The sequence below is a fragment of the Rhagoletis pomonella genome, unplaced genomic scaffold (assembly GCF_013731165.1).
Source record: "Rhagoletis pomonella isolate Grant_MI unplaced genomic scaffold, Rhpom_1.0 Rhpom_scaffold_00003, whole genome shotgun sequence".
Taxonomy (NCBI): domain Eukaryota; kingdom Metazoa; phylum Arthropoda; class Insecta; order Diptera; family Tephritidae; genus Rhagoletis; species Rhagoletis pomonella.
The window spans coordinates 43,605,347-43,619,488 of record NW_023458557.1 but is presented as its reverse complement, the minus strand read 5'-3'; the positions used below and the strand labels follow the sequence as shown (position 1 = coordinate 43,619,488).

General features: G+C 37.0%; 1 protein-coding gene across 1 annotated transcript; it reads left to right on the top strand.

Moving 5' to 3' along the window:
• Positions 1–650: 650 nt before the first annotated feature.
• Positions 651–4,123, top strand: LOC118736247. The gene is made up of 2 exons (XM_036466338.1): positions 651–731; positions 795–4,123. The coding sequence occupies exons 1-2, from the start codon at positions 651–653 to the stop codon at positions 1,563–1,565; spliced, it is 852 nt and encodes a 283-aa protein (XP_036322231.1). The 3' UTR covers positions 1,566–4,123.
• The last annotated feature ends 10,019 nt before the right edge of the window (positions 4,124–14,142 follow it).

Genomic DNA, 14,142 nt, shown 5'->3' with positions numbered 1-14,142 from the left:
ACACAGGACCCACATTACAACCCGATTTAATGCTTCTGATTTTAAAGTGGCGTATGTTCAAATACGTATTTAACGGAGACGTCGAAAAAATTTATCGACAAATACTCCTACATAAAGACGATCAAGACTTTCAGCGCATTATATTTCGAAATTCACTAAATAGTCCAATATGTGACTATAAACTTAAAACGGTGACATTTGGCATAAATCGCGCCCCCTTCCTTGCCATTCGAACACTTCATGAATTGGCAAACGATATAAAAGAAAAGTTTCCCCTAGCAACCCCTGTATTAAAAACATAAACATATGTGGATGATATCCTGTCTGGAAGCCACAGCTTACCAAAAGCGTATGAAGTACTATCACAAGTGATACAAGCCCTCAACTCAGCAGGGTTCCCCCTAAGAAAGATAACCGCCAATCACCCCGAAATCCTAAAAGATATAAATAAAGAAAATTTATTAGATTCAAACTTCCTAATATTCGAAAAGGAAAGTACAACAAAAACCCTAGGCATACAATGGAATGCGATCTCAGATAAATTCTCATATACTCTTGAGTCGATATCTGCTCAATCTGCAATAACTAAAAGACAAATTCTGTCGACTGTAGCGAAAGTTTTTGACCCCGCAGGATGGCTTTCGCCAATTATGATACAAGCGAAAATCCTGATACAAGAATTATGGCTAGACGGAACCGAATGGGACGAGCAAGTGAAACCACTTCGCTTGGTAAAATGGTCCCGATTTGTTAACAACTTGCACGCTATTGCAGAGATACAAATCCCTAGATAGGTAAATTACTCCCCCGAATACCAAGTAGAACTGCATGGCTTCTGCGACGCCTCTGAAAAGGCATATTGCGCACCTATATATGTGCGCACCCAAATTAACAGCACAATTTCAAGCCATTTGTTAGTAGCAAAGGCCAAAGTGGCACCTCTCAAAACACTAAGTCTACCACGACTTGAACTGTGTGGCGCGCTTCTACTCGCAAAATTAGCGTCAACTGTGCAAACGCATTTAAACATAACCAATCAGAAATTATATCTATGGTCAGACTCAGAGATCGTCTTAGCTTGGTTAGAAAAACCACCCCACTCATGGAAAACATACGTTTCCAATCGCACAGCCCAAATACTTTATTTAGTTGGGCCAGCAACTTGGCGACATGTAGCCAGTGCTGATAACCCCGCCGATCTTGGCACAAGAGGTTGCAAACCCCTGCACCTCGCCACCACCTCACTCTGGTGGAACGGCCCCAGCTGGCTAATAGAATCACAACAATTCTGGCCACAATCCCCCATACGCAACATAATTGCCCCAGAAAGTCGAAAAGTTGAAACCTTTCACACAATATTGGATGACACTGACATCCTAGAACGAATTTCTTTGTTTCCCCGTGCCCTAAGGGTAGTCGCCTATATGTTCAAATTCGTAGAGCGCCTCAAAAATAAGGTGAAGAAAACACCGAATTCCCCAGATAACATGTTAACGCATCAAGACTTAGAAAAAGCAAAGGTTTCCCTTGTTGCATACACTCCTATTTCAGCAGCGAAATGTTAATGCTAAGAGAATCAAAACCAATTGACAAAAATAGTCAAATCTTAGTACTCAATCCATTTTTAGACACGAAAGGTCTGCTTCGTGCTAATGGAAGGCTAGCGAACTCCAGCCTCACCTATAACGAACGCCACCCCATAATAATACCAGAGAAATCCCCCTTTGCAATACTATACCTCAGATTTTTCCATTTATTAATGATACATGCCGAACATCGCCTCATGCAACAAATGGTCCGACAAGAATTTTATATGCCACGACTAAAGCCACAGATCAAAAAATGCACATTTATGTGTAAAGTCTGCATAATACATAAGCAGAAGATGCGCACGCAGATCATGGCAGCTCTTCCACCTGAACGCTGCCCTTTCGCTCTGCCCTTCACTACCACTGGTGTTGACTTTGCTGGGCCTTTCCAGATAAAGGTTTCCATGTTAAGGACTTCAACCTATACGAAGGGTTATGTGGCTGTCTTTGTATGCTTTACGACAAAGGCAGTACACCTCGAGCTATGTTCTGATCTGACAACTGCGGCCTTTCTCGCGGCATTTGCTCGCTTCGTCGGACGGCGAGGATTTCCATCCAAAATAATGAGCGACAATGGAAAAACCTTCGTCGGGGCCAAAAGAGCCACAGAAAAACAATTTTTAAAATTTATAGAGGAAGTCTCGCCTGAAATCGTTAAAAAATACGCACCCCAAGGCATTGATTGGCAATTTATCCCACCAAGTGCCCCACATATGGGTGGTCTATGGGAATCAGCTGTAAAAAGCTTCAAAACACATTTTAAAAAAGTCGCTGGCACACACAAATTTAGCTTTGAAGAATTTGCAACATTATTAACCCGAATAGAAGCCGTTCTTAACTCACGGCCCCTCTCTGCGCTCTCGAAAGATCCCTCCGATTTCACTGCCCTCACCCCTGGGCATTTTCTTAGATGAGTGTCTTCCCCCCACCGAGTGGAGCCTCGCAAGAATCGAAAAATTACATCGTGGCTCCAATGGTCACATACGAGTCGTAGATTTGCGCACACAAAACGGTACACTAACTCGACCGCTCGTAAAACTTTGCCTTTTACCGACCGAAAACGCCAATAATCCATGAAACGTAATAATCGTAATTCCGACACACCTAAAACCGCAAATAAAACGAAAACCACGCAACTCAACTAACGTAAATAAGAATATTTACCCGATTAACACACTAATCGGCCACTAACCGCCATCTAAAGTTTCTACCCAAAATTAAAGTCGCGATTTCTTCCGATAGAAATGGACGTTGAAATGCCCACATCATCCCCCTCCACTCCTGTTCCGGCGGTCAGATCCGCGGTAACTGTACCGAGGGCCTCAGCACCACCAAGGGCGGTGCCACGCGCCAACGTGCCACAGCCTGCGGCCCCACCAGTTGCAACGGCCCGCATGCACAACCCAAGGACGGTAACCAATCAGATGGAAGAAGGCCAGCAAGGGCAGTTCTCTGCGGGACCCCGTAATCCACCTGGCATTCGCTGCGGCTTATGCCGCCGTCCGCACCCACTCCGGATTTGCCCTATTTTCCGAGGCATGTCTCCAAAGCAACGGCAACAGGTGGCCCGAGCGCATGGGCATTGCCTGAATTGCCTGGCGCTCGCTCATGCCACAAGGGAGTACACCTAGGACGGGTGCCAAATCTGTATTCGGCAACACCACACGCTGTTGCATCGCAACGTAAGGCGAGACAATGTGTCTCCGACCAGGCGCGGTGATCATCGGGGGCAGCAACGGGAGCCGGGAGTGCAACGTCGGTATCCTAACACCAACCGAAATCGCACCCACTAACAGCAGTCACCCTATCGTCGCCCCCCCGCCTCCCCCGCCATCTCCCGTCGGCGACAATCGGGCCCGCATCATCGCCGAGTAACTGGCCTTAGTAACGTGGTCCAGACCCTTCAACACTTGCAGCGGTTGCTAGGCTAGTATTCGCCTAGGAGGGCCGGGATGGCCAAATGAGCCCTTCCGCGAAGGCTACCCCGGACTTCCGCTCGCGCGCTGCACCACCGATCGACGCCGGCAGATGTTGCCCACATCCACTACACATTCACACACGCTTCCGCAACATTTGTAAACAGAACATCAACATTTAACTCTCCTTATACACCACTCTGTATACCCACCACCATTGTACACACACACACACACACACACACACACAAATATGCACTCCAAATGTCAACTTACTTTGAATTTGAAGATAGGCAGAATCTTTCGTTTGTGAGCCCGTACGGACGCATCCTATACGAGTCGAACTTTTTCCCAAAATAAAACCATCCGTGATTTGTAAATTCCATTTAGAAAAAAATAAAAATACTGTGTGTTATTTTTCTTGAATCGAGTGGAACCAGTGTTGTGAAGTGGTAAGCTAACGGCAATATCAAACCCAAGGGCCTAAAGTGTTCAGGGTTTGAGACTAAATTAATATGTTGGTGTTTTTAATAGAGTTACCACTTATTTATATGCATACTCAAAAAAACTCCGAATAAAAAGTTGAAAATTTAGCTGAAACTTTGTACCTGGTTTGAAGTGTGGATTTATATGGTGTTTGGTATATAATGAGCTAGACTTTTATGGAAAAATAATAAACATTAAATAAGCAAAAGAAAAATAATCAAAATTGTTAAAAATGTTGATGACTTAATTAGCTGATCGCAAGTGTACGTTTATTTTTTATTTTTTCCAAAAACTTGTATGTATGTTAATATAAATAAGTATTTAATTATCAATTATCGTTTACGTTCAGTAAATTTTTAACTAAGTGGCAACCTTCGAACAATTCTTACTTCTATATGTATGTAACCTATATATTTTTTATTTTTCCAAAAAATTGTATGTATCGTAATATATATATGTATTTAGTGATCATTTATCGTTTACTTTCAGTAAATTTTTAACTTAGTGGCAACCCTCGAACAAAATATCTTTGTAAAATAAAACATCACTTCTTTTCCTTTTCGTTTTATATATAATTGGATATCATTAATACATTACTTACCGTTCATAGTTATAAACTTTTTAATTAAATATAGCAGAAGCTCACCTAACTTCATTTCGTTTGACACCAATATTAATAATAATAATAATAGATTGGCGCTTACACATATGTTAGTGTTTGGTCGAGCTTCTCCTCCGATTTGTGGCGTGCGCCTTGATGTTGTCACACGAAGCGGAGGGACCTACAGTTTTACGCCGACTCCGAACGGCGGTTGTATTTTTATGAGAAGCTGTTTTTCATGGCAGAAATACACTCGGAGGTCTGCCATTGCCTGCCGAGGGACGACCGCTGTTAAGAAAAAACCTTTTTTCTATATTTTTTTGCGATGTTGCTTTGACCAGGGCTTGAACTCAGGGGTTGCGGAGTGGAAGCGCGCACTGCTTACCACTACACCCCAGCGGCCAATATTAGATATCTTTAAATATTATTTCAATACGTGCACCATTTTTTTCATTACTAGCACGTAATTTATTCCAATTACAATATGAAATTCCTTGTAATGGAGTTAAAAAAAGACAATTACATTTGAAATTACTTCAAGGAATTGAGAAAGTAATTGATTCCTTTGCAGTGGACTGAAGGAATTGATTCCTAATTACAATTCCTTGTAATTTGTAATTGGGAGTAATTTAATTCCTAAAGGAATCATTACGACCCAGCTCTGCCATTTCCCTGCCGAACGTCCCTTACTTTTACAAAGGCATGGCCGCCTTATGTAATTAGGAATTTAGAATGTACATTTGGTATCAGACATACTTCTGAGCCGCTTTACAAAGTAAGTTACGTGTAATGCAGAGAAGTCGCTCGGAGTAGTTCGGCGCTTGGAGATAACTTCGGCTGCACGTTATTTTGCAACTGACAACGTAATGTGTCTTCGGAGGTGTTCATTTTGCCCTTTACTAGTAGATGACATTGGCCATGATGACAATTTTGGTACTAAAAACTGAAAGCAAACATGGCTTACCTCGCAAGGTGCTTACCTATTTTCCCAGTGGGAACGCTGGTATTTGGGTATAGGGGTTATTAAAATCCATGTAGGAGCTTCAAAACTATCACATTCGAATATACACAGCTCTCGAATACTTGGTTTTTAACTTTGAATTTTATTTTTGTCTGAAAAAATAAAAGTCAACAATTACCGATTATTTTCTGCTCAAAAAAATTAAAGGCAAATTTTAACTTTTATTTTTGCCTTAAAAAAATAAAAAGTAGAAATAATCGGTATTATTTGCTCAAAATGACAAAATTCAAAAAATAACTTAAATTTTTATAGATAACTTTTGATTTTGAAATTTTAGCAAAAGTCACTATAAACCATTTACGAGATTGAAATTGAAAAGCGTGGGGCGCATGTAATATACATGAATTGATATGAAGAGTAATATATGTATGTATGAATGTGGATATATGAATAACGACCGTTTAAAATCGATCTGAAATTTGTACTTTCTCTGTAGAAATTTTAGGTCTATGTTATGTAGTTTGACTATTGTCAATTAAATCTAATGCTTTGTATTGCATGCGCTTCACGTTTTTCGTTTTCAATCTTATAAATTGTTTATAATGACTTTTGCTAAAATTTCAAAATCAACAACGGGCCCTTAGCTTAGATGAAAATGCTTCAGTTTAAGATAGACTTTACATATAAAGAACGTTTCTATTTAAAGCAACAAAATAAAATCTTTATAAGAGCTGTTTTCATTATAAAGGTTTGCTCAAGCAGCAGCGGTATGGTACCGCGCGGTGTAACTCCATATGGCATATTTGCTCATGTATTGATATACATATACCCTGGTAGACAGCTACTAGCTAACTCTCCCATGAATTCCAGGAGCGTTACCTTATGCATCGGGTAAAGTTTATATGAGTTTCTTAAGGCCCGTGTGCAGAAATTACCCCATAGTCTTCTATGCGTGTGAGTTTTTGTCTTTTTTAACACCCTAGTAAAATATGTCGCCTTATGGATAGCTTCTCTCTTCTTGTCGTGAATCTTGTTGAGTATCTGTACTCTTTCCACATTCACGTATGTCATACTCAGCCATGTATAGATTGTTCACTCGTTCAGTACTCGTACGAAGTGAATACCTCAATAACTACCGATAGTCTTACCGAAAGATTACCGCAAAACCTACTGGTAGTCTTACCAAGCGATTACCGCAAAACCTACCAGTAGTCTTACCAAGCTATTACCGCAAAACCTACCGGTAGTGTTACCAAACGAGTATCCTATTCAAATGAAATTTTTTTCTTATCTTTTCAAACTTTTCATATTTTTAATTATTTTGTGCGCTTTATGCCCCTTACATATTTATATCCAAACATATATATATATATACATAAATAATTTGCGCATAACAGGGTCCACCTCTCCAGAAGTGCTCTTCAGTGTATGTATGTGCGTTTTATATTTTAAAAAATAGGTACTTAGTTTCGACCAGGATTTGAATGTTAAAGTTACCATTGCAGTGGCGTATTCGTGCTCATTCAGCTTTTCCTCCACTTCCATTGCAGCATCTATGGTGAAAAGCGGAAATACGCTAGCAACTTCCACTATTCCTTCATCAACGATGTCGCCAGTCATTTTTATAACTGACTGCTGCACCTTCGCCAAAATTACTTTACACTCGCGCATCAGGCGCTTTTGAGCCATTGTCTCGTTTCTGTTAGCCATCTGAAATGGAATAAAATATTACTTGCAAATCCATTATTTATTTATTTAACCCACATTTTCACACAAAACCTTTTCCATAGCATCAATGCGGTGATCAATTACATCCAAGCGGCTTTCAACCTGTCTTTGATTTTCCATTATTTTTTCGTCCATATCGTCTATTTTGTTTTGAAAAGTTCGCTTGTTCATTATTCTTACCTTTACTCCTTTATTCACCTATTTTATTTTTATTTGATTAATTTTTTTTCGCGAGTTTACGACGGCACATCTAACACCAAACTTTGTTTTCTCAGAATATATGTAAATAAAAGTTATGGACAAGGTTAGTCGTGTTTGAACGCAGGCATATCATCAAACCAAAATAGATACAGTTCCCAGCTAAATATAGTTACGGTACGGCAGAACGGAGAATGTTACCAATCGTACTATGCTGGTCATTCACTGTGCACAAAATGCAGGGTAGCACTGTTGAACTTGCCGCTGTTTATTTGGGAAACAAAATTTTCGCTGCAGGACAAGTGTACGTTGCTTTAAGCAGAGTAAAATCCTTAGATGGCCTTCTTATTGAAGAACTCGATAGCTCAAAACTCACCGGAAAAACTCCTTGTAACAATGAGGCATTGACAGATATGCATAGATTGAGATGTAATATTTAAAAGTTTAAAAATAAAACCATGTTAACAAATTCCCTAATTTCGTACAAATTGTTTTGAATTAATTAGGTGTTAACCTTGTGTTATTTCTATACGCCGCTTATATAAAATGTACTATGCTCATAAATGAAGAGTGAATCCTAAATATATAAAATTAAACTAAAAAGTTCAAAATAAAATCATGTAAAAAAAAAATATTTTAAAAAACAAGCTTTCATTTAACATGTACAATCAAAGGAATAAAATAAAGTAGTGTAACAAAAGATTTTTTAGCAAGAAAATTTTTTCAAAACTGCACTAAAATTAATAAAATAAAATAAGTTAAGGTCTCGTTAAACTTACTAAAAGCCATTTCGTAAAAGGAGTTATTCAAACTCTAATGAAAATTACTAACAATTTATACTAATTTACTTCGTTTTTAAAAAAGCTTGTCGGCGAATTCAGCATACATGCATAATTGGTTAGGTATGTATATGTATGTATGCAGATATTTAAATGCCGGTTTGCTATTCGCGCGACAAACTTTTTTAAAAACGAAGCAAATTATTACAAATTGTTAGTAATTTTCATTAGAGTTTGAGTAACTCCTTTCACTAAATGGCTTTTAATAACTTCAACGAGACCTTAACTTATTTTATTTTATTCATTCTAGTGCAGTTTTGAAAAAAATTTCATGCTAAAAAGTCTTTTGTTACACTACTATATTTTATTACTTTGATTATACATGTTAAATAAAAGCTTGTTTTTTTATATATTTTTTTACACTATTTTATTTCTACTGTGGTTTTTCCGAAGAAAAAACCACGTATTAATGAAAATCCAGTTCGTCTGATGGACTCTACCTCATTTTGATGGATTGAGTAGAAAGGGGTTAACAAAAAACTTGCGAAGAACATGGCGAACGATACCACCAGGACATAGCCGCTATGGAGAAGTGGTATGATAGGAAGTCAAAACTCCACATGCTTGCCGACTATTGCTAGACCTTGAAAAGCGATGATAATGCGATCCACAAAAAAATATTTGAGGATTTCATTCCAGAGCGCGGAAAGTGCTAAGACACAAAAGAGTGGCTAATGATGAATCTGGGATATTGATTTGTTAATGTGTATTTGTTCATGAAATCACTTTGTTTCTAAAATAAATTCATAGAGTGAGATTTTCGTATTTAACCAATTCCATCTCAAATCATGCACCTATCTTCGAATTACTTGAAATTTTAGTATATTATTCTACTCAGAAAATAGGACATCCGTATTTTTTTATTCTCACAAATCGAAAATTTGTTCGTTCTAATTCGAATTTTAAAAAGAATTTTAAAAGATGTCATTGCACTTTTTATAAAAACGTAAAAAATATATTTTGTCAAAAAGGCCATCTATTTTTGACTAATTTTTTTTTTAAGATAGCTTGCCTCAATTTCTATATTTTGATATATTTGGCATTTAGGCTACTTTTGTTTTTTTTTTTTTGAAGAGAAATCAAAAAAGGTATATTTTTAGCCCAGTCAAGTTAGCTCAATAAATAGGGGTAAGCTTACAATAATTCGAATTGCGCTGAAATTTGGAAAGGTCCCATCGATTCCACATCCGCAAAAAATTTATTCGAGGTCAGAGGTCACATGAATTGGTTTTTTGCATTTTTCAGCCAAACTGCATGGTGTACCATAAAAGTGTCACAAAAGTTTAGATCATGCAATTACCTATAAAAGCTGTTGAAACACTTTTGTTCTTATACCACGTTCGGACCGACAACGAAAACACTTTGAAAACGAGTTTTGGGATTGTGGGCTGAAAGCTGTTCGCACTGGCTGTTAGTGTTTTCGTTGACATTTCTTTCATCCTTTGTTTACAGTTTTTCTACGAAAAACCAAAATTAAAATCTTTGTCTTTCATTTTCTTATCATTAGCAACCTTTTTCTTTTGTTCATATTTTAATTTCGCCAGCCAACTGACAATAAATCCCAACTAGCGTATTAAAGATGATAAAATATGGCTTCCACTTCGATAAATATATCTAAAATACTAGTGAAGACACCGATTGGAATGAGTGGAACGTGAGTTTTCAAGTAGTTTTCAGCAAAAACTGGTTTTTGTTTGACAGATTTTACATGGATGAAAACGCAAGTTTTAGGTCGAAAACCAGTTATAGCAACGAAAACATGTTTTCGACGTCGGTCCGAACATGGTATTTAGGAATTACTATTTCTGAGATATAGCCCTGCTTTATATGCACAATTTCCACTGAACTTGTGAGGTAGTGTGCTTGGCGCGTTACCTCACAAGTACCTACAGTGGAAATTGTGCATATAATGGAAAACACAACTTTTTGAATCGCTATATCTCAGAAATGGTATTTCCCAGGAACAAAAGTGTTATAGAAGCTTTTATAGATAATTGCATGATCTAAACTTTTGTGACACCTACTTTTATGATACACCTTAAAATTTATGTGACCTTTGACCTCGAATAAATTTGTTTGCAGATGTGGAATCGATGGGACCTTTTCACATTTTATTTATAAAGGCTTCCCAAAATTCGCACCAAATTTCAGCTCAATGCGAATTATTGTATGCTTACCCCTATTTTTTGAGCTAACTTGGCTGGGCTAAAAATATATATTTTTTATTTTTTTCAAATCTCTTCAAAAACAAAAATAATCTAAATACCAAATATATCAAAATAAATGTATTGAGGCAAGCTATCTTAAAATAAATAAAAAAATTATAGTTTAAAAAACTAAAACCTCCCTATTACAATTGCCATTCGCACTGTCATCAGGTATGTAACTTGAGAATAGAAATCGCTGCATCTTTTAGGCGCATCAATATTGCATAGTTACATCCCGAGTTAATAAAAGGGAGTTAATAAAAGGAAGTTAAAAAAAAGGCGTGAGCATAATGAAATAAACAAAGTGAAATCAATATTTGACGTACGCTTATTTGAAAATTTAAATGTAAACAATTCGTATATTTATTTACATTAACCCTCTTTCGGCTGTGGTTTGGAACCGAATTCTGTGATAGGGCGTTCTTCAACCAAATTCTATGATAGGGTGTTTTCAATATTTTCAATATTTTTTTTTCAGAATTTATGCGAGTTGCACTAGAAATTTCCTGTTTATCTTGATTTTAGCAAATAAATTAGTCACTAAACCGTATTTTTTTGTGAATAACTATTTACTGATATTTACACATATAAATAGTGTTGACGAAGGTATAGAAACCGCACTTGGCAGTGCAGCTGGTTTGTCTCCGAAATAATATGCCAGTACGCAGAACGTCCCCATCTCAAAAAATTTCCCTATATATGTATATATATACACATTAAGATTAAGGATTCTTCCTCAAATAAAATACTGCCAATCAGGACCATCTACTATTACTAAATTGGTGAAAGTATAAATTTTATGCGATACTTCACATCTGTTTGGCGCACTGCGGTTGTTATTTTCACGATATGCCTTTGCACTAATGCATTTAGAACATATCCACACTTTGATCATTACCTCTCATCTGATGAAATAGCAGGTAACATCTTTGATGATACTGCATCTGGATCGAGGCGTCTTCTCTTGGCATTAATACTTGCATAAATGATATCATTCGATTTGAAGTGCGGGGCGCAAACTTTCGATGATACAGTTAGTTTAACACCACACGCATTCATCCAATCCCTTCCTTGCGTAACATCTATTGGCACACGAAACATACCTACCTCATTGTTGTGGGTGCTTCTGCATAAACAGCAACCACCGGGCATTTTAAACGATTTTTTTCTTCTTGTTCTTCAATTTCTAAAACAATTATTATTTGATTTGAAATCAAAATTTTTTTATTTTGAAATTAATTTATAATGTTGATAATTTCAAATGGGTTAACGCAATGACAAAACCGTTGTCATATAAGGGTATAAAAAATAAATATGTCATATATTGATTTCACTTTGCTTATTACACTATGGGCGTGAGTACTAGGTACTCATGAAATTTGATGTGTAAACATATGCGAACGGCAAAGCATAAAAGTACGTTAACATATAAATATAATCTCAATCAAAGCTCATTAGCTGTCAAATTGGTTGTGCTTGTTATTCACACAACTCGAGGAAAAGTTAAACTTCATCTCTGTGCCACCGTGGTCACTTTTTTCTGCAACACATATTATGCCATTTAAATATATTTTAACCAGGGACGTGAACCGGATGAAAAATTTTGTCGGTTCGGTTCAGCGGTTCGAACCGTTTTTGCACCTTTGGATTGGTTCGTCAAAGCGGTTTTTTAGGTCTTTGAACCGGGGTTTCGGTTCGGTTCAACGGTTCGAAAAACAAACAAGTAATAAAGTCTAAAGCAGGGATCACACGATTTGTACATTTGTACATTTGGCGGTGATAGAGTGGTGTTGTCAAGAATTTTTTATCGAGAATGAGAGCAGCTCTGTAAAAGCTTTCCAAATAACACCACTCTGTAACGGAGAAAATAGCCAAATCTGTACAAATGTACAAATCGTGTGATCCCTGCTTAAGTTCGGGCGGAGCCGAACATTAAATACCTGGCGCAAGTATTAAATATATGATTTTAACCTTTCCGAAAGCCACCGCAACATGGTATACCGGGGTGTATCAATTTTGAGTAATTTAGCGTCCTTAAATTTCGAAATATTGAAGTTTCAAGCATTTCTGAAATTTACCATTATATGAAAAGCGGCCTCAATTTTAGTCTGATTTCAATAATTTTCAACACCTTGCTTGACACCTTGCAAGCACAATAGCCATACCGAGTTTGGTATAAATTGGTAGACCGGTTACCGAGATACATATATATGATCATAAGTGGGCGGTGCCACACCCGTTTTCCAAAATTTTTTCATAAACGTATTTCTTGGTAAAGGATTGTCGCAAACATCAATTTTGAATAAATTAGCTTTAATATTTACTGATTTATCGAAGATTTCGTATTTCTCTAAAATACCGTTATATGGGAGGTAGGCGTGGTTATTGTCCGATTGTGCCCATTTTCAACATCATCCGTCCTACGCCCGAAAGAAGTGCACGTACAAAGTTTCGTTCAGATATCTCAATTTTTACTCGAGTTGTCATGTGCACAGACGGACCGCCGGACGGACAGACAGTCACCGTTTAATCGATTTCTCTTTTCATTCTGATCACTTATGTATACATTTGTCTATATCTATCTCGATTCGTTTTACCTGTTACAAACAACCGTTATGTGACCAAAGTTATAGTACCCTTTTTTCACAAGTGCGCTCGGGTATAAAAAATAACGCGCAAGTTTAAGTGTCAAGTGCAACAACGCGCAAGGTTAAGGGTCAAGTGTCTGTCAAATGCGATGGGTTGCCTTTACATTTGATATTGTCACATGGTAGGCATTACCATGTTTAACAAAAAAAAAAGTGGGTACATTTATCTATTAAAACTTAGTTGAAACGAACCTTTAAACCTTTATGGAAAGTGGTTCGGTTTTCGGTTCGGATCAAACATTTGAGGAAAATTTCGGTTCGGTTAATGGTTCAGTTAATTAATAGGAAAAAACGGTTTTCCGGTTCAAAACCGGTTCATGTCCCAGATTTTAACTGAATATTTTATTAAAAATACCTTTACAAACCTATTTTCCTTACTAGCGTCAATTTTTGTATACTTTAACATTTGACATTCCTCCTCTTCTTCGCAAGTATAATCGATAAAACTAGGTTGGACACCAAAAAGTTATCGGTTTAATCTGAGATAATTTTAATTACAATTTTGCATGGCTAATCTCTTTTTCTTATAACAGATTAGGGAGTTAAGCTCGAAAATTAGGATAATCTTTTTATATGTAAAGCTATTATTAGGCGATTCAGTTACATACATAAAAATGTAGGTTAGGTTAGAAATTAAACATTAATTTCACTTAATTTTATTCATTTTGCTTAAGCTAAGATTACTTCAGTATTTTTTTTTAATTTTCGCCTTGCTTTTTTATCAAAATAGACTACTAAACCTATGCCTAACACCATCTACGAATATCAAAATGCCTGTGCGGAGTTTAAATAATCGGAAGTAATAATCAATTGTAGTGCATTTCCTCTTACTATGCATATGCCTAAATGTATGCAACTATTTGGCAAGCAAACACAGGGTGCTTCTAATGAAAATAAAAATTGTATGCTGAAATACACATGCTAACAGGCTAACCTAATATTCGCGGCTTGCGTTTTGGTACGCATGCC

What these genes read in the sequence shown, in the direction of transcription:
- LOC118736247 (XM_036466338.1), top strand. Translation starts at nt 651, where the DNA reads ATGATACAAGCGAAAATCCTGATACAAGAATTATGGCTAGACGGAACC. An exon ending in AAGTGAAACCACTTCGCTTG is followed by an intron (nt 732 to 794) that starts GTAAAATGGTCC and finishes ATCCCTAGATAG; the next exon opens with GTAAATTACTCCCCCGAATA.